Source organism: Peromyscus leucopus, chromosome 1 (assembly GCF_004664715.2).
Source record: "Peromyscus leucopus breed LL Stock chromosome 1, UCI_PerLeu_2.1, whole genome shotgun sequence".
Lineage (NCBI taxonomy): Eukaryota > Metazoa > Chordata > Mammalia > Rodentia > Cricetidae > Peromyscus > Peromyscus leucopus.
The window spans coordinates 30,935,965-30,957,822 of NC_051063.1; the positions used below are offsets into that span (position 1 = coordinate 30,935,965).

Here is a 21,858-nt window from a genome sequence, read left to right on the forward strand (position 1 = left end):
CTCACACAGGTGTGGACCCGAATGAGTCTTTGCCAAGTTATTTTGGATTAATTCATTAGTTCTTCCTTAACCCATGATTAATTAATACCGCCCGCTGCGTCTGGCTTTTGTTTGAAAGATCAGTTAAACCATTTGTACATTTGCCCCAAGACACCTGACTTTCTAGCCACAATCCTCTCCAGCATTTATGGTTTGATAGCCCACATTAAAACAAAAATCCATCCGGCATCCCTGTCACAGCTACTCACAGAGAAGTGACAGCTGAATGATTTCCTTCTGACCCGCATTTTCCCCAGATGAGTCTTTACTGAGAAGCATGTACACCGTTGTTGAGCGGCACCACATCTGTCCAGACAGACCAATGGCTGCCTGGAGTTCTGGATGTGCGCTTTCAGACAACGTCCCAAGACCCTGACTCCTCTGCTTCTTTGTTCAGAATTTGGCTTTTCTGATGTTTGTGTATTCCTTGCAGAGTCTGTACCGTTCGGACTTGAACTTCATGCGTGGTATTCCCTGTGTTGTTCCTGGCACACTGGAGATTGAAGGAAGAAAGAAAGCATCTGAGCTCATCAGTGAGGTAACATGGGACTCCAGAGTGGGTGATGGCAGTGTGGGAATCCATGGCAGATGCCCCGGTGGATCTGTGTCCCCCTGCTCAGGCAGCTGGAGGTTAAGCTGTCACCTCTTGCCCGAGGCACTCATTGTTACTGGAGTTTCCATTCAGACCATTTGAGAAAGCTTGCTGGGGACTGCGAGATGGCTTAGTAGATGAAGCTCAGTGAGCAAGTGATGAGGATCTAAGTATTGATCCCCGACACCTACCAAAATAGCCAGACACCATGGTGTGTACCTGTAACCCCAGTTCTCTGGAGGGAGGCAGGAGGATCCCTGGAACTCACTGGCTAACAAGTCTAGCTGAATCAGTGAGCTCCTGGCTCAGGGAGAGACCTGGAGTGGAGGGTGGTAGAGGAAGACACCCAACATTGACCTCTGGCTTTCATGCACATACATGCACTCATGTGCACACACAAGAATATCAAGTCAGTTCCTCTATTAATACATAAGACTAGTTCATGAGCTAGTAAGATGTACTTTGTCTAGGTCCTTCGAAGGGCAGCCCTATGGTACAATGGAAAGCAGGCAGGCTTTGGAAACCAACAAATAAGGGATTGAAATTCTAGGTCAGCTCTCATTTGCTTTGTGACCTCAGCCTAGTTACCTGTCCTTTCTGATCCCCGCTTCTAAATTAGTCACATGGGGTTACACAGAACGCCTCAGTTTGGCTTTGTAAAGATTGGCACTGATTTAAACCCAGTGTTTCTCTGACAGCTGTGTTTGAAATGGCAGCTGTGTTCTTGGTGATTTCTTGATAAAAAATAGTCTTAGAATTCTAAGCTCTCTAAGTGCACGGGAAGCCTTACTTACCCCAAGAGGTGACATGGTTGATGCTCGCGGTGGACTCAAGGACAGGGATGGAAGTAGTGGGAATAGTTGGGTAGATGTTTGGCCCCAATCTGCAGGCTAAGGGTGGACAGTGCCCTGCGGGAGCTCAAGGACCCTGGGCTCAGCATTTCCAGAACAGTGTTTGCATGGAAGCTCTTCACAGCCCAGCCCATCAGAGTCCTGTGTGTATCGTCAAAGAGCCCAGAGAGGCTGGGCTCTGCCAGTGGCTTCTGAGTCCTGGTGCAGGCGGGTGGGGTGTTTGCGAGGGGTGTGCATGCTTGTGTGTACCCAGGGCCTAGATGGTGTTCCTCAGGAGCCATCCACCTGGCTCTATGAGGCAGGGTCTCTCCCTGTCAAGCAGGCTGGCCAGTGAGCCCCAGGGACCTGCCTGTCCCTGCCTCCCTGGTGCTGGATTACAAATGTGAAACCCCATATCCAGCTTTTCTCTTGAGTGTGGGTTTGAAGGACCACAGTTGGCCTTGGGCATCCTTAATGCTGAGGACACCAAGTCTTGTCAGGAGCAGACCGTAAGCGTAGTTGGTTCTGTTTGCCTGAGGAGGGAGATGGCCACTTGGACTCTGGAATGATGGGATGGGCAAAAGGAGGCGTTACTGGGGATAGTGGCATACACTTATAATTCCAGTGTGGGGAAAGGCAGAGGCAGGAGGATTCTGGGGCTCTCTGGTCGACAAGGCTCAAGTCCAATGAGAAATATCTTCTCAAAAAGAAGGTATTTATAGTATTCCTGAGGAACAATACCCCAGTTATCCTCTGGAATTCACGTGCCTGTGCACATAGGGATGGACACACACACACACACACACACACACACACACACACAGCTTTCATTAAGATTTACAGCATTAACTGTTTTCTACCTTACCAAGCCATCTTTTTTCTTTCTTAGAGTAAATATCGGCAGCATCCTGGGTCTTTCAAGTACACAGCTGTGACAGATACTCCCAATCTTCTACATGCCAAGTTCAGCAACCAGATCACCAATGAGGTGAAATCTTCAGTGGCTGTTCAAGGATGGCTAGATTTAAAGAGAAAAAAAAGGGGGTGGTGGTGGAATGTGTGTGTGTGTGTGTGTGTGTGTGTGTGTGTGTGTGTGTGTTTTATGGGCTGAGAGCGGAAAGGTATTTGAGTTTATGGGGGGATTTGGAAAGAAAAGAACATTTCATACAGAACCTAACACATCTTCCAGAGGAAGGGACGGAGTTGGGCATCTGCTTTAGACTGCAGCCTGGCTCCTCTAGACCAGGGGCAGACTGGAATCCCAGCCTCGGGCCACACCCTAGAGGGGCTGGATCCAAACAGCCACTGGACAAGGCCCTCAGCTGACTCTTTTGAGCAAAGGAATCTGAGAAATGATGGCCTGTGGTTCTACTCTAGGCAGATGGTGCAAACCAATGTAGTGTTCATTTATGGAAGGCTTGTGATTACCCAAAGGCAGGTCTAGGGTACGGCATCGGTCTGGATTCTTCAACCTTTGCCTCGTCTTAATCTCACTCAATGTATTCATCCCAAAATTTACTATTCCCAATAAAAAATAAAGGGAAGGGAAGTATCTCCTCTGCCGAAATTTTCTCCCCTGCCTACTGGCTCTCCTGTCAGCTGAGCAGACACATATTATCAGATTATTTTCATTTTTAAGATTCCCCCAACTCTAGCTTGACCCAAGCTTTCTAAAGCTGGAAGGGGCGCCTAAGGATAAGGATGCCCAAAGAGACAGAGTTCATCATCATGCACAGAGAGGCCGTAAAGTTAAAATGCTTGTTCGCCCTTGCTCTCTCTTTCTAAACTGTGAGCCGTGGGGTAACCATGTTTTAGGATGGCCTCTGACCTTTTGAAGTCAGCAAGCACTGACCCATTTCTGAGCACAGGGGCACGTCCTCCAGGGCAGCCCTGGCTCAGCTTGCTCTCAGAAGGGATCCCATCAGCAGCACGTCTATTCTGTGTCCCAGGTCTTAGACGCCTGTGCTGTACCAGGCGAATGGATTTCAGTACAATCTCCACTGTTTACCTTCTTCAGTGTTTAGCAGAACAAACAGCAGCTCTTCCATTTCACCTGATTCCACTCACACAGCCTGTCTTGACCGAAAGGAATGTCCCCGCAACCCAGGCTGAGGCTGTGTCCAAGGAGGCGTTCTGCTGCCGTGTGTTCCCCAGCTGCACACACAGGACTCACGCACCGCTTATCTTCTCACTGTTTGTTTATTTTTAATTTGGGTGCAGCGCCTCTATAAAGCAGCTGGAGAAGATGCTCGACACCAATACACAGCGACCCTTGGTTTGCCTGAGTTCGTTAGAGCAAAAGCCAATGCAGACAACCTGAGCGAGGCAAGTCTTTCTCCCTGCTGAGGTTCAAGTTCAAAGTCACCAGCATTGTGTCACACAAGTGATTCAACAGCCGCTTTCCCACCGTGTGCTGAAGCTTCTCAAAAAGCACCCATTGTAGATGCCCGTGTAAAAATCTATGTGTGTTACACGTACATGCATGCTCAGAGCCTACCACAGGGCATGTGCTGACGAGAGTTTGCTCTGTGAAACAGAAGTCATTTGCTGCTCACAAATGGATTCTAGGACACCATGCTACTAATGAAAGGGCATGCAGACTTTATTCATTGATGCATGTATGTTCTTAAATATATACGTGTGTTCCCATTTTAGGCAAAATACAAGGAATCTTGGCATAATCTTCGTGCCCAAGGCTACAAGCTGACGATAGACGCTCTCCCCTTCCAGGCTGCTCGGGCCTCTGGGAACATAGCTAGCGATGTGAGTGGACTTCTCTGACCTTCCATCTTGCTTCCTCTCTGTTAACTTCATATAAAACAATGTGTGAGGCTAAGTTTTCCCAAATTAAAGCAAATCTGTAACTGTGTGAGACAAGACATCATCTGCGGAATATATTTGTTCCGAATGAGGTCCTTCGGCAAAAAGAGGGCCGAGCACAGGCTAAATCCGCGCAGAGGTCTCCGGCTGAAGGCGCTGGTGACTCAGGTCTCCTGTGAGAGCTCCCTGTCTGCAGCACCACCCAGAACAAGGACGAGAAAGGAGATGGCAGTCGCCTCCCCCTGGCTCTGTCCTTCCCGCCACAATCTGCCCGCTGAGCTTCGTATGTCCATAGCTTTGGGACATGAAGGTGACTTTCTCTTTCCTGCAAACAAATCACAGAAAACGTGGACTTCAAATGAGCAGATCCTGTCTTTGGGGTTTAATGTTTTTCCAAATATGAGTGGATAAAATACAAGTTTCTTTTTTACCCCTTTTGATGAAATTCCTTTTGGCCACAGGATACACACGGGGAGCAGGATGCTCCCTGAGGTTCTGAGGATCTGATTTTAATTAGATAGGAAGAGAGATCTAATGTTTTCATCCTTCAGCCCCGAGGGAGGGAGGCATGCTTCGGGCCAACTGCCTGTGGTAGGTCTTAGAAGCACTACTGCCTTGAACAAGAAAAGGTGACCCCTCCCTCTGGGCCTGTGATGAAGTAACACAGGTGGGCACACGTTGGTTGTGTGCTGCTGTGAGGTGGGTATGTGTTAGCTGCATGCTGCCCCTGACCAGCCGGCTGTCCCTTCTAGTTTCTCTATAGGCATGACTTCGTGAAGGAGCGTGGGCAGCTCATTGGGGTCCGGAGTGTGAATGATGACCCAAGGCTGCAGCACTGCCAGAGGATGGCCCAGCTGCAGAGTGAGCATCAGTATAAGAAGGCGGCAGCCAGCAGCCAAGCCCAGTGCCACCTGCCCATGGATATGGTGCACCTGGTCCATGCCAGGAAGGCCCAGGCCCTGGCCAGTGACCATGACTACCGGACACAGTGCCATGAGTTCACAGCTCTGCCTGAGGATTTGAAGATGGCCTGGGCCAAGAAAGCCCATGCCCTACAGAGTGAGGTAGGCTTGTACAGCACTGACTAGTCCCACCTTTCTGCTATAGCTGAGGTTCATCTTTGAGCTTTTGAACCCTCTCCACCCCAAGTTTGGCCTGTGTCCTCCAGGCCGGGATTATTTCGTCAACGGATATTAATTGAGCAGCTACTATGTGGAGAACATTTTGCTGGCTTGTTTTTTTTTTTTTTTTTTTTTTTTTTTTTTGCTCTCTTCACCTGAGTTCCTGCTCTGAGTTTCTGACTTCCCCTCCCCTCCCCTCTCCTGCCCTCTTCTCCCTTTTCCTCTCCTCCCTTCAATTCTTCTTTCCTTCTGGGAGAATGTAGTCGTCAGCAAAGAAGTGAAAAATATCCCCTGTGCCTGTGGGGCTTCCACTGCCGTGAAAGGAGATTAATGGTGATTGATGTGGTGAATATCTTATATCTCAGGTGGTGATACCTGCTAGGGAGATAAATAGAACACAGAAGTGGGAGTGTGTGTGTGTGTGTGTGTGTGTGTGTGTGTGTTCGTTCACCCGTATTGCAATCTTTCTGGTTTTCTTGAGGCAGGGTCTTGCTATGTAGCCCCGAATGGCCTCCAATGTGAGGTGCTCCTGCCTCAGCTTCTGAAATGCTCTGATTATGGGCGGCACCCACATGTACCACCACCCAGCTTATGTGCCATTTACACTAGGGTGTCTCTGCGGCTCTCATTGGAAAGGTAACATGTGAGCACAGGCCTGAGGGGGATGAGGGAGGGGGATGGGAATCTATGCAGACAGAACAGTAAATTCCAAGGCAAGAGCAGGAACACAGGGACACGTCTGAGGGCAAACAGAAGCCCACGAGTGGAGCTGGGGAGACGGTTCCATGGACACAGCACTCGGCATGCAAGTGAGAGGACCAGAGTTCGGACCCCCAGAACCCACATAAAAGCCAGACAAGTGTGGCAGCCACCTGCAACTTCAGCACTGAGAAAGCAGAGACAGGGTCCCCAGATCAAGCCGCGTAGCTTGGCTAGCCAGAAAGCAGCAAGCTTCAGGGTCAGTGAGAGACCCTGCCTCAATCAATGAAGTAGAGAATGATTGAATGTGCCTGATGCCAACTTCAGGCTTGCACATGCATATACACATGTGCACCCCCCCACACATGTGAACATGTATGTACACACTACTACGTACACAAAAAGATGTGGATGAATGAAGAGGTCTCAGGGGATGGGGCAGGCAGCATTGGCCTAGACTGAGGATGGGAAGGGTGGGGATGAGGGCTAAGATGATGTAGCCATGGCTGACACTGATGGCCACCTTTGCCCCTGCTGCAGCTCTGGGCGGGGAACAGCTGGTAGAGCGGGTTTGGTGAGTCGGGCTCTACTTGTACTATTCTATTCTCGATTCTACTCTCTGAACTCTGACTCTCTTGAAGGATCTTAAAGCAGTGCCAATTTTGGGGTCAAGAGGTGTAGACCCCAAGGCTCTCAAAGGAGAGATCTTGCTCTAGTTAAGAGCAAGGGTGAGCTGGGGGGTGGGGGCTTGGAGTGGTAGAAGCAGTTATACTCTGTGCCATGGAGGAAGGCGCTGGGGTCATATTTCTGAGGTATACATTCCGTTCCTCCACACTGGCCATGTGAGTTGCACAGGTCCTTCATCTTTGCCCAGTCTTAGACATGGTGACAATAATAAAGTGGTCATATGCAATGTGTATGTAGGACACACAGAGTGGCAGGCATAATGCCACCCATCATCTCTCTGGGCCCTATGACAACCCTAAGAAGAAGCCGTTCCCAGTGTAGACTGTAAGCCATGGACCTGCTGGCCACTGGCACCTTTGGGGACTCTTGGGCCAAGCCATGGAAGTGTGTTCTGAGTGCTGCAGAACACTCAGCAGCACCCCAGGCCTCAAGCCTATATTACCAAAGTAGCAAGGACCTCCAAGCATTTCCTGGGGTAGTGAGGTTAACTCATGTTGAGAAGCCAGTTTTTAGCTGAGAGCTGTTCTGTGTGAAGTACTTAGCATGAAGCCTGGTCCACAGGATCCTAGAGGAAACAGCCTCTTTCATAAGTCCCCCAACCTAGTCCCCATTCTGGCTGCCCTCAGAACAGGGCCTGCTCTTAGTTCAATAAGCAGGGTACCATATATACAAAGTGGTTATTGACTATTGTAATAATGATCTTATTAATGAATGACTCATCATAATACGTTGCTGAGCCAGAAGGTGGCTGCTCACCCAGCTCTGCCCTTAGCTAGCTAGGTGACCCTGAGTAGCCATTTTTATTCCCTGGACTCCATCCCAGAATCAGAAAAGCAGCAAGGCTTGATCTGGCCTGTGATCTCAGACTTTTGAGAGTCACAATAGGGTCAACATGATGCCAACTTTTATTTTACCAAGGAAAGAAAAAGAAAAGAAAACCTAAACACCACCTGAAGGTATGATTTATGTTACTGTTATTTTTGAAAAGAAAGAAAAAGTTTGTAACATTTAAAATATCGAGAACATAATCTCAAAAGAAGTGGCAGCTGGCAACTGTATATTAACATTTTAAAAACAGAATCTGATTTACATTTCTGAGGGCTAAGGAATGATAGCTTCAATTTCACATAACTGTGCGATGCTTTGTGCACTGTTTTTAGCCTATGATTGGTTGGATGTAAGAAGTCTGAACTCCCAGCTATTCTCAACAGTGATGATGCTCAGGGTGTTGGCTTTGCTATAATCTTTATCAAAATCTCCATATTGCGTGGCTAGATTATATAGAAAAGGAAACACATGCTCAACATGAGTTCACCAGTCTTTGTTCTTCTAAAAACTGTTTGTGTATGTGTGCATCACGTGAGTGCAGTGCCTGCAGAGACCAGAGGGGCATTATAGTCCCTGGAACTGGAGTTACAGGCAGTTGTGAGTTAGCTTGCATGGTTGTTTGGTGCTGGGAACTGAGGTGTGGTCCTCTGCAAGAGCAGCAAGTGCTCTTAACTGCAGGACCACCCTCGCCCCTCAACAAGAGTTCATTGGCTGAGAAGCTCCTTCTGTATTTGTTTCCCTGCCCTGGCCAGGAAGAAAGCATTAGGTTGTAGCAGAAGGTCTGAGAGATGCTCCTTACTTGGTCTAAACTCCACACGGCCATGATTGCTGGTGTCATGTCAACTTCTTCTTCCCTTTGAAGGTCACTTGAGATGTACACGCTGGCCTGGGGGCATCCATCATGATCACACGGCAGTGACTTTCATAGCCTGTTTGGTCTTTTGTGAGCCTACTGTTCTCTGTTCCCACATGATGTTATTCCAGGACTGTAGGATCTCGAAACGTATCGTCTCCCACCCTTCCCCAGTGTGGTAACCTCAGGTTGTCTCTTGAAGCAATCCAGGCTTCAGTTTCTCTATCAGAAACAACAACAACAACAATGGCTAAAATGTATGGAACCCCTACTTCCTGGGCCAGGTTTTAATATAAATATGTTGCACAGTCTCATTTCACATAAAGGTAGGACTGAGTATCACTCTTACTTTTACAGATGCAAATGTGAGACCCACATCTTCTAAGTCATCTGCCTTGGGTCACAAGCTGGCAGGGAAATGACTTTTCCAAGGCCCTAGAACTAGAAAGAGATGGGACAGGGCTTCTGTAGGTGGCTATATTATCATCTAGGCATTCTAGTCTGTGTTCTTGATGGCTTCCAGTGTGGCTTACTCAGAGCATAGCAGCCCACAGGGCTTCTCAGTGTCCAAAACATCATTTGATCACTAAAACTATTCTGTGGGTAAGAACAAGAAGCCCTCCTTTGCACAACAGAATGCATTGAGATAATGAGTCTAAACAGTCCCACAAGGGTAGTAAGGATGCCATTTCTTATCCATATGACGAATACACCCTTTCCTCCTGGTACCGCCTCAGTACAATTGCTTATGTGGTACTTACATTTACTATCACTTTGTAAGAGATTGCTCCAAAATGGGGGTGTTGGGAAAGTCACACCCATGAATGAATTCTCAAGTGGCCTGCAGACCTTAGTATAAGGGGAAACAGAATCTGCCATTTGGGTGAGTCAGGTCGGGGTGGGCAGTTTGCGAAGGTTTATTCTTAGACTCAGTCTCTGAAGCTGTCTGGATAGCTGACTCTTCTCGGCTCCTCTCCTCTCTCCCTCCTTTGATCATGAAGTCTGGGGCAGGTGTGTTGTTTTTAGGGTCTGTGTGAATAGTCAAAGCTGGGCTGGGGAGATATCAATAGATGATGTGTTTATCAGAGTCAGAGGCACAGTCGGATCTTTGGGGACCTGCATCTTGCTTCCTGACTTACCTGTAATCGTACTGTTCAGGCCAACAAAAGACAAGTTGAAAGACTGCTCCCCACTCCATCTCGCTCATGAAAGGAGCAGGGCCTGGCTGTGAAGAGGCCCTGTAGGATTATTCTCTCCAACTTAGAAATTTATCCAATTTTCTCTGCTCTTTATCAGAGTCGAAGGCAAAAGCATTGCCGGTGTAGACTGAAAAGATACTGTATGAAAAGCAATCTTACTGACATGGGGTTTTGAAACCTGCTCCTGAGCCCGAGTGATGCCTCCCTTCACCAGTCAGAAAGCAGTGTGGAATTGGCACAGGGGCATTAACCGGCAGACAGTAGATCAGACGCAGACCCGCTTTGAGGCCAGCTGTGAGGAGCACTGTGGATCCTGAAATGAAAGAGAACTAAGCAGGCTGAGAGGCTGGCATCCGGAGCGATATTTTGCGTTACAGCAGGGCTTATATCTAAATTAGAGAAATGCCATCAACTTCATTTAGATCCAAATTTCAGATTTCCTTAGAGAGGCTTTTTCCACCTTTAAAAATACCCAATTTCCATAAAGAGGAGAAGAAAGGCGCTCGGGTGACGGCGTCATTGTAGCCGATGCAGGCAGATCAAGGACTCCTAATAAGATTTGACAGTTTAGGGGCTCCAGTCAGGGCCGCCGTTGTAATGCTCCTATTTATTTTCTCCCAGGAATGGTGGTGCTGTTGGCCTAATCTTCTAAGCCCTTAAAATGAAGAAAGAGGAAAAGACTCTGCCTGATTTTGCCATATAAGCAAATCATAATGAGTTACAGCTGGGGGTGGGGAGTAAACTGAGGCATAGAAGGATTAAAAGGACTTATTCATTGCTAGCCCATCATACTTAAATTTGTTTTAGTTTTTAAATTCCTCCCATAGTTGACTCCTGCCCCCTCTGTGGCCATTATCTGAAGAGCAAAAATATAATGGTCTCTTGTCCCTGGGGACTCTGAGGTTTTCCCCAAGGATTGTTTTGACCTTCAAATGTGACAGAGAGACTGAGTTGCATGTTGGTAAAGTAATTTGCTATGAGTCATAGCCGCTTCGATCCAGGGCTCAGAACCCTTTGATCAGCTGAACGGTGTGTAGATGGTTTTTGTTTGGCAGGTGGTAGATTGCCTCACTGGCAGAATGAACCCAAATAATCCTGGTTGATCCCTGGATTTGAGCGCATAGCTCTTTCTTTAAATGCTTGTCCACGGATGTCATCGCCGTCGGCTTCAAGTCTTGCTAACGGGGCTGCTTGCACCTTGATTGTGCTCTGTTACTTTAGTCATGGAAAATGTGCAAACTCAAAACATCTGAACTCAGAATCCTCTCTCAATGAAGTCACTGAACTGCTGGGATGAAGGGTGATTGCAAAGCATGATTTATTATTCTTTATTGTTATTATTCTTATTACAAAACAAGGGCCTTGCTGAAATGCCCGCTGGGTACTAGACACGGTCCCGACAGAAGCTCTTGATCTTCTTTCTGCAGTTCCGATACAAGTCAGACTTGATGGGCATGAAGGGCACAGGATGGCTGGCTCTGAGATCTCCCCAGATAGAGAGTGCAAAGAAGGCCGGAGAGCTTATCAGTGAGGTACCGTCAGCCCGACCTTCCCGAGTGACGTGGGCAACCTGAGTGTTTCCTTTTGAATAGAGAACCTGTTTACACAGTGGAGATTGTGCCACCGTGGACCCAAGGCTGATGGACTCCCGGCATTTTTTTCTGGAGCTGTTTGCAAGCCAAACCTAAAACAATGATATTTCCCTGCAACTAACTCACTGCCGAGGAGCTGAAGGCATTAAGTACATTAGGAGCTTCTTACTAGATACATTATGACCGGTTATCATCTCATGTGGACCGCTGTTTTCATTGGCAATTCACTGAATCTGTATTCACCCACTGAGTTTGGTCCAGTGGACCGAGGTCACCTGGCTTCTGCAGGTCTATATAGGGCTAGCAATGCCAACTTACTGATGGCCTGGGGACATCTGTCCTAGAATCTCCTTGAGAGAGACCCTGCCATCTTTTGTTTTCTTACTAACGGAACTTTCCTGGAGAGGGTCTAAGTGAAGCTCCACGGATGCCTTCCCTTAATAGAACTTATTCACAGCAAGGAACCCCTTCTTTAAGAAATGAAATGTTTGTCGTATGCTTTTAATCATAAAGGAAGCGTGCTCCCATGCTCTTGATTGTCAGGTGCCTATCAAACAGAGTGGCTTGTCTTCTGGTGTGCCATTGTGATTTATACATCTGGTCCCAAGAAGCCAGGATTTAAGATGGAAGTGATATTTAACCATATATCACGGGACTCTTTTCTTTTATAGACCAAGTACCGTAAAAAACCAGACAGTATCAAGTTCACCACGGTGGTAGACTCTCCAGACCTTGTTCATGCCAAGAACAGCTACATGCACTGTAATGAGGTGGGTTCCTCAACCTCACTAAGCCTGGGCATGTAGTGGGGTACTGTGGCTTGGTGCTAGATGGAGGTGCAAGCCATCTGGGTGCTTGTGGGCCAGTTGCTAACCTCTTCTCGCCCGGCTCTCGTTATCTGAAGGAGGAAGCGGGTGGGAGAACGGTGAGGGCAACCATTCCATGGCACAGTTGAGTGAATTTAAAGAGGATTAAATAGGTGAAAGCAAATAAAGCTTTAAGCGAGCACAGGAGCACAGTGAGTCCTCTACAAAGGGCCTGCCACGGTTTGAGTTATAATTGTAACGATACCTAGCGTTACTGGTGATCTCTCACCAAACACGAGGTCAGGTACACCTTAATTGCTGATGTATGGAGCAGAATTAAAAGGCTTCTAGAACCCTGGGAGGGAAGAAAGAATGGTTATATTCAGAGCTTCCTTCTGCCTTTGCTGCCCCTGTACTTTAGAAGGCTACAAGAGTTTCCGTTCTTCATGCAGTTATGGGACTCCCCTCTCCCCCAGCCCAAATGCTGTCGTGAACAGTTCCCATTCTCAAAGCCTAGGATGGGAACAAAACGTCTACACCTGTAGAAATAGATGGGATTCAAATGCTTCTTAAGGTTGTTGGCAAGGCTTAAAATCACTGCTCTAAGAGTGAAAACCAAGACAAAGATTAATTTTAAAGTTGTGTCTTTGTGCGATCTGGGTAAACTATGAAAACCTTGAGGTTTTAAACACTAAGACATTTAATAAACTTTAAAGTTAGAAAAAGGCCAATTTGCTTTGTATTACTACTATTTGTGTTGAACAACAGAGCCTCAAAGGCCTGGGAGTTGTCTCTTGTTACCAGTGAACACACGCACCAGGTGGCAGAGGGTCTGAGACGTAGCCACCCATTTCAGGCGGAATAAATTACACAGACGTGGCCAGCCAGGGAGCTGGTTTAGGGTCCATTTGGAACAGATAATGGCAAATATTTTAACAGTGTTCACCATCGTTTGACCCTGGCCACATGGGAACCTTCTGCTCACCAGAAGAAGAATACTTCTAGAAGGATTGTCTCTAAGGGTAGTGCTGAGTTCCACTTCATCTAGTAAACGGGAGAGCCAGGAGAGGGCATTGGCTACTTTTCTCTTGAGCTTTTACCAAGTATAATTGTATCTAGGCTCTGCCTTGACCATCAGTCTGTCTCACCCACAGCGCCTGTACAGGTTGGGAGATGCAGACTCCCTGCATAGGTACACCCCAATCCCAGACCACCCGGATTTCACCCGAGCACGAATGAACGCAATGCACCTGAGTGACGTAAGTAGAGCTTGTGCGGTGTGTGCCTGCTTCTGTAACAGTTCCCAGCCAGTTGATTTCATTGATAATTATTATTTTAAGTCCTAAGAAGGAGGACATGAAAGTAAAAGAACCCAGGACCCAGAACAGTACAAAGTGCTCGTGTGACTTCCTATCACTCCCCTCACTGGGCCTCAGTTTCCTTACCTGTAAAATAGGAGGAAATGGAGCTGAGCTAAATGGAAGTCTCTTGTAGCTTTAACATTCTGATTCTAGGCTGGACTCTGAAGACCTTGGTCATGTGCCTGGTAATGGTCAGGGGCATGGTCCCCAGGTTCTGGTAGATGTAGGCAAACGGTTCTGTTGATTTCTTGGACCTCTTTCTTTAGCCGTTCAGAGAAGGATGATTGCAGAGACAGAATGACACCATCTCACTCTGCGGCTTGAAAAGATGTTCTCAATGTAGCTGGCTCCTTTGTGCACGGAACCGTGCCTGCCAACACTCCAGCTTCCCCTGGACATGTGCCCTTTGCGTACATAACCAAGACAGTGTTTCCCAAACCCGGGCTTGTTGTTGGCAGGGGTTGGAGGCCCCCGGTTGTAATAGAATAAGCAGCCGCTCAGCCGGCAGCGCTGTGATCCCCAGATAACAGGTAGAGGCGCGCCGCAATCAAAAGACACTGTCAGATTGGAATAACACAGGCTGAGTGTGTCAGCCTGGGGCAGCGAGCGGCCTCCCAGAGTCCGGCCATTCTTCCTTCCCTGGCCTGGCCATTGTGTCCTGGGGCTGCGTGTGGATCGACAGCTGCTGCTGTTCACCCCAGAGGTGTCTGCCTTGCAGGGGCTGCAGAGAGGCGCCTTCTAGTTAGCGTGTGTATTAGTTTGTTGCCGTTGTAAGGCCCTGTGGGATCCCGCACGGTGAATGCTCTCGTGCTTTGTAAATATGAGTTATTAGAGGCATTTGATGCTTTTCAGGGATGAGCGAGGGATAATTTTAGAACAGCAGCTCCGGTGGGCTGGCCTCCATCTGGGGAAGCTGGACCGCCCCCTCTACAGAGCTGGCACAGAAGGTCCAGCTCATTAATTCCCAAGGATGGGGAGGCCAGGTCTCCACTGGAGTAACTCTACGAGGACCACAGCCCAGAGACAGGGATGAAACTACTAACTAGTTCATGAGGGTCCCAGCTTAAGGAGGACAGCCACCCCAGGCCGGTAAGAGAGGTGTGGTCCTCTCACAAGGTGCAGGGGCAGCCTGCAGAGTCCTGGAGCTGAAATTAGCCATCAGGGCTCACAGGGTATGGAGAACTCGTGGACCTCGTTTGAAAGAGCACTTCTTCAGGGGCGTGTGGAATGTGCACAATTGGATCAAGTGCTCTGTGAGGAGGATGTGGAGGCAAAGTGACCTTCCTGAGCAAAGAAAGCCATTGAGATGTGCAAGGCAGCCGAAATAACTCAAAATCAAATGACTCTAATGTGTGAGGACGAGGACAAAACTGTGATCAAGAGGAGGGGTGCCCAGGGTTCCAAATCAAAGCGCCTGCGGAATCTAAAGAATGGCAGCGGCAGAGCAGAAACCTCGGCAGCAGAGACAACACGGGAGGAAACCTCCATAAGCAAGCAGTGTGTGGGGCCCCAGGAGAAAGAGAGCCAGCACTGGAGACAACCCCACTCAGACCACCGTCTCTGCAGGGGTCCCCGAGTTACCCAGGCCACCCACACAGTCTGGTGTTAGACTTGAAGTTCTAGGAAAGGTTGATGTCATTAACTGGCCCAGATGTGGGGTAGAGGCTCTTACTAGGAAAGAACTGGGTCCCCCTCATACAGAGTCTTTAGGGGTATCATCTCCATTTCCTACTCAGATTATCTTCGGAAGCCACCAAAACAGGAAGCAGACTGCTGAAGGGATTGTTGATGGGTTATTATCTGACTCTCCCATCTCTTGAATACCTTCCAATCCTGGCTGTTAGATTAGATAGTGACCCAGTACATCCACACATTTGGCCCTGGCTGTAGACTGCAGTTAGGGGGTTTCTCATGCAAGCCTTGGGTCTGTGTTTCTTGGGTCTTGTGTATGGGGCTTGTGTGTTGGTTGTTGGGGCTGGAGGTCAGGGCGCAGGTAGCTGTGCCGACAGCAGTCACACATAGACGATGAGATCTACCCTGCTTGGCCCAGGCGCTCCATGGTCCCCTTCTAGTGCTGGGCACAGAATGAAAGTGGGTGGAGTCCTTTGCTTTTCATCTGCCTCTGTTCAGTTCTCCAAGCCTTTGCAGAACAGAGGGCCGGTCCTGACTTCCATTTCCAGGTAACAAAAGGGAGGTTCTTAAGGGGCCCTTGACCTGCTGCAGTTCTCAGAATGAGCCGGCATCCATCACAGTCTGGGGCTGTCATTTTGTCATCTGTTGCTGCTGTGACACTCCCGCTGTCTGGCTTCTCTAAGGCTGAATAAAGGAGAGTGTCTACTGGGGTCTCCCGGAGACTCCTTTCATGGGGGAATTGCCTTATCTTGGAAAGATACAGCAACATGAAGGCACCGAAGATTTTGGTGCCTCCATAGGTGATGTGGCATGCATAAGGACTGAGAGGATATGATTACAGACCCCCAGAGGGCCGTGGATCAACTTGAAAGGAGGGGAGGTAATACAAGCAGAAGATAGAAAGCATGTGGGTCAGGTACCCTGTCATGTTCTTGACAATCCATTTAATTTAGGTGAAGGTCTGGCCTTCCTCAAGTCTCTGGAGTGCATGTGAGGTGCAGCATCTCTCCTAGTGATGGGGTGAGGCATCACAGCTAGACTGAATTCCCAACCTCAAGGAGTCAGAGGAAGCCCTGGGTGACAGGACACAGAGAAGAGCACTTTCAGCATGCCGGAGGAGCTCCAGGTTCTGGGATCAGGAGCCTGAAAAGCTGAGACCCAGAGAGCAGATGCAGACACAGAAGAATGGTGCAGGGCCCCCAAGAATAGCAGGGTGCAGCAAGTGAGCTAGACTCACAGATCACAGCTTCTGAAGAGCAGAAGCCCTTTATGGAAAGTCCCATTAACCCTAGAGTTGGGGGAGCCCCCCAACATCATAAAGAGCCATGAGCTGAGACATCCCTGGAGCATAATTCCTGCTGAGACCATATAGCATGGTTGCTCCTTATTCATGAGTGTTTTTGTTTTCTCAACCAGAAAGTCTACAGAAGCTCCTGGGAGCAGAACCGGGCTGGTGGCTATGACTTCAGGCTGGATGCCATCCCATTCCAGACTGCCAGGGTTTCCAGGGATATTGCCAGTGATGTAAGACTCTAAACTGTGGTTTACCAAGTGTGCTGAAAGGCACAGGACAGCTCCTGAACCATCAGAGTGCCTTTGTCCACACTGAAACAGAATCAGGTTTCAAAGGAAAGAGAACATAGGCCAGAAATTTTGGAAGGCCCTTTTTTTGTTTTGTTTTTGTATTTTTTTATTTTTCCCAGCAACTCTTTTAGGAGAGGTTCTCAACAGTTGATGCTGGAGAACCTAGGAAGCCAAGGGATCTGTGGTTCTATGGTTGGCTGCTTCATTTGTAGTAAAGAACCTTTTATGAAATTGCTTCTATGCAAGTATGAGGACTTATATTTAGACTTGAAGATCCCATCTAAAACCAGATGTGGTAGCATGCATCTGTAACCCTAGATGTGGTAGCATGGACCTATAATCACAAATGTGATAGCATGTACCTGTAACCCCAGATGTGATAGCATGCATCTGTAACTTCATATGTGATAGCATGCACCTGTAACCCCAGATGTGATAGCATGCACTTGTAACCCCAGATGTGATCACATGAACCTGTAACCTCAGATGTGATCATCACATGAACCTGTAACCTCGGATGTGATAGTATGCATCTGTAACCTAGGATGTGGTAGCATGCATCTGTAACCTTAGATGTGGTAGCATGCACCTGTAGCCTCAGATGTGGTGGCATGTCTCTGTAACCCCAGCTCTCCTGTGGTAAGATGGGAAACAGAGCTAGGAGAATCCTCTAGAAGCTCAATGGCCAGCTAGCCTGGCATATACAGTGTCTAACATGAGACTCCAACTCAAACAATGTAGAAGGCCAAGACAGAGACATCCAATGTTGTCCTCTGTTCTCCACAAGTGCTCTGTGGCATACATCCCCCGCCCCCGACAACAATGCATATATGTATTCATGCACATACACACAAGATAAAAATAAGAAAAAATGTAACTATGTAAAATGAACTAGATGCTTCACTTAAAGTAATTTGAGAAGCATTAGACAAGGTCCCTGCGTTCCATGGAGGACAGAAAGAAGAATGACACACTTCTATTCCTGTTGGAGGGTTACAGCAGCCATACAAACGGACATCAATGGGCATCTATTGAATTCCAGTCCATATCATTGACTTCTCTCATATCCCATGGTGTGGAGATTTGTTCTCCTGTTTTATCAGATGCTCAGAGGCTCCACAACTGGTCCAAGGCCACGCTGCTGGTTTACTTGACTCCACTGTTGAGCTTCCTGCTGAGCCCCGGGGCTCCGCCCCTCTGGGGAGGCTCGCTTTGAGGGGAGGGACATCCCATCAGCTCTCTCTGCCTCTCTGACTTGCAGTTCCGGTACAAAGAGGCGTTCCTGAGGGACCGGGGCCTACAGATTGGGTACCGCAGCATCAACGATGACCCAAGGATGAGGCATTTCCTCCGCGTTGGCAGGCTCCAGAGCGACAATGAGTACAAGAAGGACTTTGCCAAGGGTTGCTCCCAGTTCCACAGCCGCACCGACCAACCTGGTTTCCTCCAGGCCAAGAGGAGCCAGCAACTGGCCAGTGATGTACACTACAGGCAGCCACTGCCCCAGCACACCAGTGACTCAGAACAGCTAGGCCTGAAGCATGCCCAGAAGGCGCATCAACTGCAGAGTGATGTGAGCCACCTCCACACATTCCCTGTCACCTCCTGGGGGAGCCAGCTGAGAAGGCACAGTGACAGCCATTGGCACTTCTGCCACACCTGTAGCAAATGCTTTCTAAGGACTGTGCTGTGCAGCCCTTCCAATCCTGGTGCCACCTTATTTAACAGATAAAAACCAAGATACAGCGGAGTTATACAACCTAAGAGCACACAGGAAATAAGTGGCAGGCCTGGGTATTGGACAGGAAAGCTCAACTTCTCTCTCTCTCTCTCTCTCTTCTCTCTCTCTCTCTCTCTCTCTCTCCCCTCTCTGGGCTAGAGATTGAGCCTAGAGCCTGATGCATGCTAGGCAAGTACCCTGCCACTTAGCAGATGTCCAATCTGAATGCTCAGGCCCTTGGTAGGCTCCGCTCTACTTTTTCCACGGGGTCTAAAGAACTATCCAAGCCATTATCCTTTCCCTGGTAAGCGACCGAAGCTCAGAGAGGGGAGGGGAGTTTTTCGTGGCCCAGAGCACATTCAGATAGGAGCTCAGACTTGAGCCAGGTGCCCCCGGCCTGCTTTGCCCTGCTGTAGCTCCCACTGTTTGGATGGGAAGATTCCAGGCGTGGCAGCACGGTGGCCAGGCTCGCTGCACACAGGGTCCTCTGCGCATCACGTGACAGCTCTTTGTCCTGACATGAATGATGTCAGTGTGGTCCACATCTCCTCGCTGCATTTTAAATCCCACTCACTCAGTGGTCAAAGCCCCCAGCCCTCACTGACTATTCCTCTCGTCTCTTCCTCCTCCAAGGTCAAGTACAGATCTGACTTGAGCCTGACTCGAGGTGTTGGCTGGACCCCTCCCGGCTCCTACAAAGTGGAAATGGCTCGGCGGGCTGCAGAACTGGCCAACAGGAGGGGCCTGGGTCTCCGGGGGGCTTACGTGAGTAACAAGCAGCAAGCTGCACCCTGCCTGGCCAGACCGCGGGAAACACAAACTCATTGTTGCTTTTCAAAGTTTATTTTTGGGCAAAGGTCAGCCAGTTCTAAAGAAGCGTGAAAGGCAGCTGAACAAGGCGCCTAATTTCATGGGTCTGAGATGACCGGGCGGATGACACACGGGTTAAACTTCCCGCGGGCTTCCTCTGAAGTCATCGCCATTAGTTCTGCAGAGGCAAACCCACCAGGGCGACATCAATCCCGGGCCAGGGCAGCCCAGGCCGTGCTGAGTGCTTGCTCGTTACATGCTTGGAAAGGGTCAGGGACTCGCTGGCTCTAACAGTCTGCATTTTGAACCCGACTTTGTTCAGAAAAGAGACACCACATCTAAATGAGACACAGGCTTTGCTTCTTTCTCATCTTTGCCTTGAGGGTCCTTTTTCTTGGGCAGGGTAGAAGAGAGGACAAAGGGGGGGGGCGACATGTTGGATGTTTGCTGGGCATCTTAGCCCGGCTTGTGGGAGCTTCGTGGGCACTCAGGGGGGCTGTGTGTGATTTCTGCAGGTGGGGCCGGAGGAAGTGGGGCATGGAGATCATCAGAGCCGGGGGGTGAACCCAGATGCCTCGGAGATTCTACACATTAACAGGAAGAAGACTCCGCTAATGTGAGCCAGCGGCCTCCACCATCATCCTCGAGAGAGAAGCCACTTTTGAGGGTTTCCTGCTGGAGGCATGCCTCCATGACTTCAGTCTGCACGAGTTATTAAAAAATGGCATACCCTCCTCATTCTCACATCTGCCTTTATTAAAACAACAACTCTGAAAGCAAACAAAAGAGCTTGTGTGTTGGGGCTTCTCTCTGATTGCTGGGTAAGATTGGACAAGTTCTGTGCAGGACCTTGATGTTGTGGGCCGAGGAATAAGTCAAGGTGCCATCTCTGGTGCTGGGTCATATTTGCAGGTATTCATGGTGAAGATAGTCTTTGCGAATTCAGCTTTTCTAGAAGGTATATTCGTCAGAAGGGGAGTCATATTTCTTGTTGGTTCCCAGGGGCAGGTGAGCAGAGTGGGCCTCATGAAATAAGACCCAGTCTGGGCAGCAGTATCTCTGTCCAGAGCATGGCCCTTCAGCCCCACGGTCTTCTGGACTTGAAAGGACAGCCTTGCCTGCCCAGGAAGCCCCTTTTGTCTGGTGCTATAGAGGAAGGCTTCAAGGCTCCAAAGACAGCACCTCAGAAGCCAGCCTCCCTGTGAATGGTATTTCTGATCCAGTTCAGGAACTTGGTGACTTGAGTGTAGACACCTGGCTTCTTCCCACATTCCTGGCCCCAGCTCACAATCCCATAGACGAAGTAAGTACCATCCTTTTCACAGGTCAGAGGGCCCCCAGAGTCACCCTGAGGAAGAGTCACAGGAGGTCAGCCTTGTGAACTAGATTTAGAGATGTCTCAAACTGCCTACAAAGGGGTGATGGAGTGAAGTCGCCTGCCAGCTACCCTGGGCTTCTCTGGAAATCAGTGCCAAAGCTCTTCCTGAGTTTCCCATGATGCAAAGCTCTTCCTAAGCTTCCCATGATGCATAGCTCCAAAGGGACAGACGCTAATACCAGCTTTCGCTGCTGATTTGGAAGAAGCATGAAGTTCAGGGCTGCAGCCACAGTGCTGTGGGCAAGTAATGCTTTCTGACTCTCAGTTCTAATGGTTCCACTGCCAATTCCTAAGGGCCCTCAACTTCAAGTAGCTGACCAAGGTGGGCAATGGTTTGTTTGGACAGACTCACATGTAAGGAGGACAGGGACTCAGAGGCAGCCTGTATGTTCAACCCACTGCCTGTTGACCAGGGGCCTTGCTTTTTCAGTGGTGAGCTGTGGATAACTACAGAGGAATTGTATTCTCAGAGAACTGTGAAGATTCTTTATGAAATGCTTAGACCAGGATAGAGATGGGCAGGAGGAAGGAAGCAAGAAAAACAGCTTGCTCAGTCACTGCACCTGACAGCTTTTATCACATGACTTTACTCTCCTAACCTGATCATGGCTGCTACCTTGTGATCTTATGGTCCCATTGATCAAGGCCCTATATAACAAGACAGAACCAGTCTTCAACCCATGACTATCAGCTTCTAAATCCTTTCAGTAGAGCCCTTGAATTATTTAGAGAACTGAGTAGCCTGTGGTCCCACTCATCTTCCAAGAGCTTAGGGAAAACCAAACCCACTTGTTCTTTTCTGTCCTGAGTATGTGGCTTTCCATGCCCCCCTGGAGAGGGGTAGAGGGTCATAGCAGAGCCGCAGACTCTGGAGGGAGAAACTCCAGTTTCCCACCCCAATAGGCTTTGGATTGGCTAGTTATTCTGGGTTCCTTTGTATGGAGGCTTTATCACAGTGTAGGATCAGAACGTGGCTGTGTTGGGTTTCTGAGGACAGCTGGGCAGTGTGTAAGGAAAATCCTAAACTGAGCTGATCCTGGGAGTCTAGGAAGGAGGTATTCCATGTGATGTGAACCCTGAGCTCAATGGAGTATGAGTTTTGATTTGGAGCAGGGACCTGAGGTCCCCTTGGCATAGAGTTGGTAGAATCACCACCTCCTCTTTCTCCAGGAGCACCATTGAGTCTCCATAGATGCCAGCATCTGAGAGTGTGACATCTTCCCAGTGGAGCAAAGCAGTAAAGGTGCTGGTGTTCCAAACACCTCCCTGGGTTGCTCCAATTCCAGGCCCATCACTTAGGGCACTGC

At 48.8% G+C, this 21,858-nt stretch overlaps 2 protein-coding genes across 7 annotated transcripts in view; one reads left to right on the top strand and one right to left on the bottom strand.

The window, feature by feature from the left end:
• Window positions 1-19,954, top strand: part of LOC114697061 (nebulin related anchoring protein) — a 73,988-nt gene extending 54,034 nt beyond the window's left edge. For 5 of the 6 annotated variants that reach the window (XM_037205936.1, XM_037205942.1, XM_037205946.1 and 2 more), the window contains 12 exons: window positions 473-577; window positions 2,351-2,449; window positions 3,682-3,786; window positions 4,117-4,224; window positions 5,034-5,345; window positions 11,096-11,200; window positions 11,932-12,030; window positions 13,221-13,325; window positions 16,476-16,583; window positions 17,905-18,216; window positions 18,997-19,128; window positions 19,689-19,954. In XM_037205936.1, the coding sequence (XP_037061831.1) occupies window positions 473-577; window positions 2,351-2,449; window positions 3,682-3,786; window positions 4,117-4,224; window positions 5,034-5,345; window positions 11,096-11,200; window positions 11,932-12,030; window positions 13,221-13,325; window positions 16,476-16,583; window positions 17,905-18,216; window positions 18,997-19,128; window positions 19,689-19,793 (1,695 nt within the window). In that variant the 3' untranslated portion in view covers window positions 19,794-19,954. The remainder of the gene's footprint in view (window positions 1-472; window positions 578-2,350; window positions 2,450-3,681; window positions 3,787-4,116; window positions 4,225-5,033; window positions 5,346-11,095; window positions 11,201-11,931; window positions 12,031-13,220; window positions 13,326-16,475; window positions 16,584-17,904; window positions 18,217-18,996; window positions 19,129-19,688) is intronic. The other variant, XM_028875135.2, reaches the window with a different exon arrangement.
• Window positions 19,908-21,858, bottom strand: part of Habp2 (hyaluronan binding protein 2) — a 33,354-nt gene continuing 31,403 nt past the window's right edge. Inside the window, 1 exon segment of the mRNA XM_037205953.1 lies at window positions 19,908-20,521. Coding sequence (XP_037061848.1) covers window positions 20,357-20,521 — 165 coding nt within the window. The 3' untranslated portion in view covers window positions 19,908-20,356.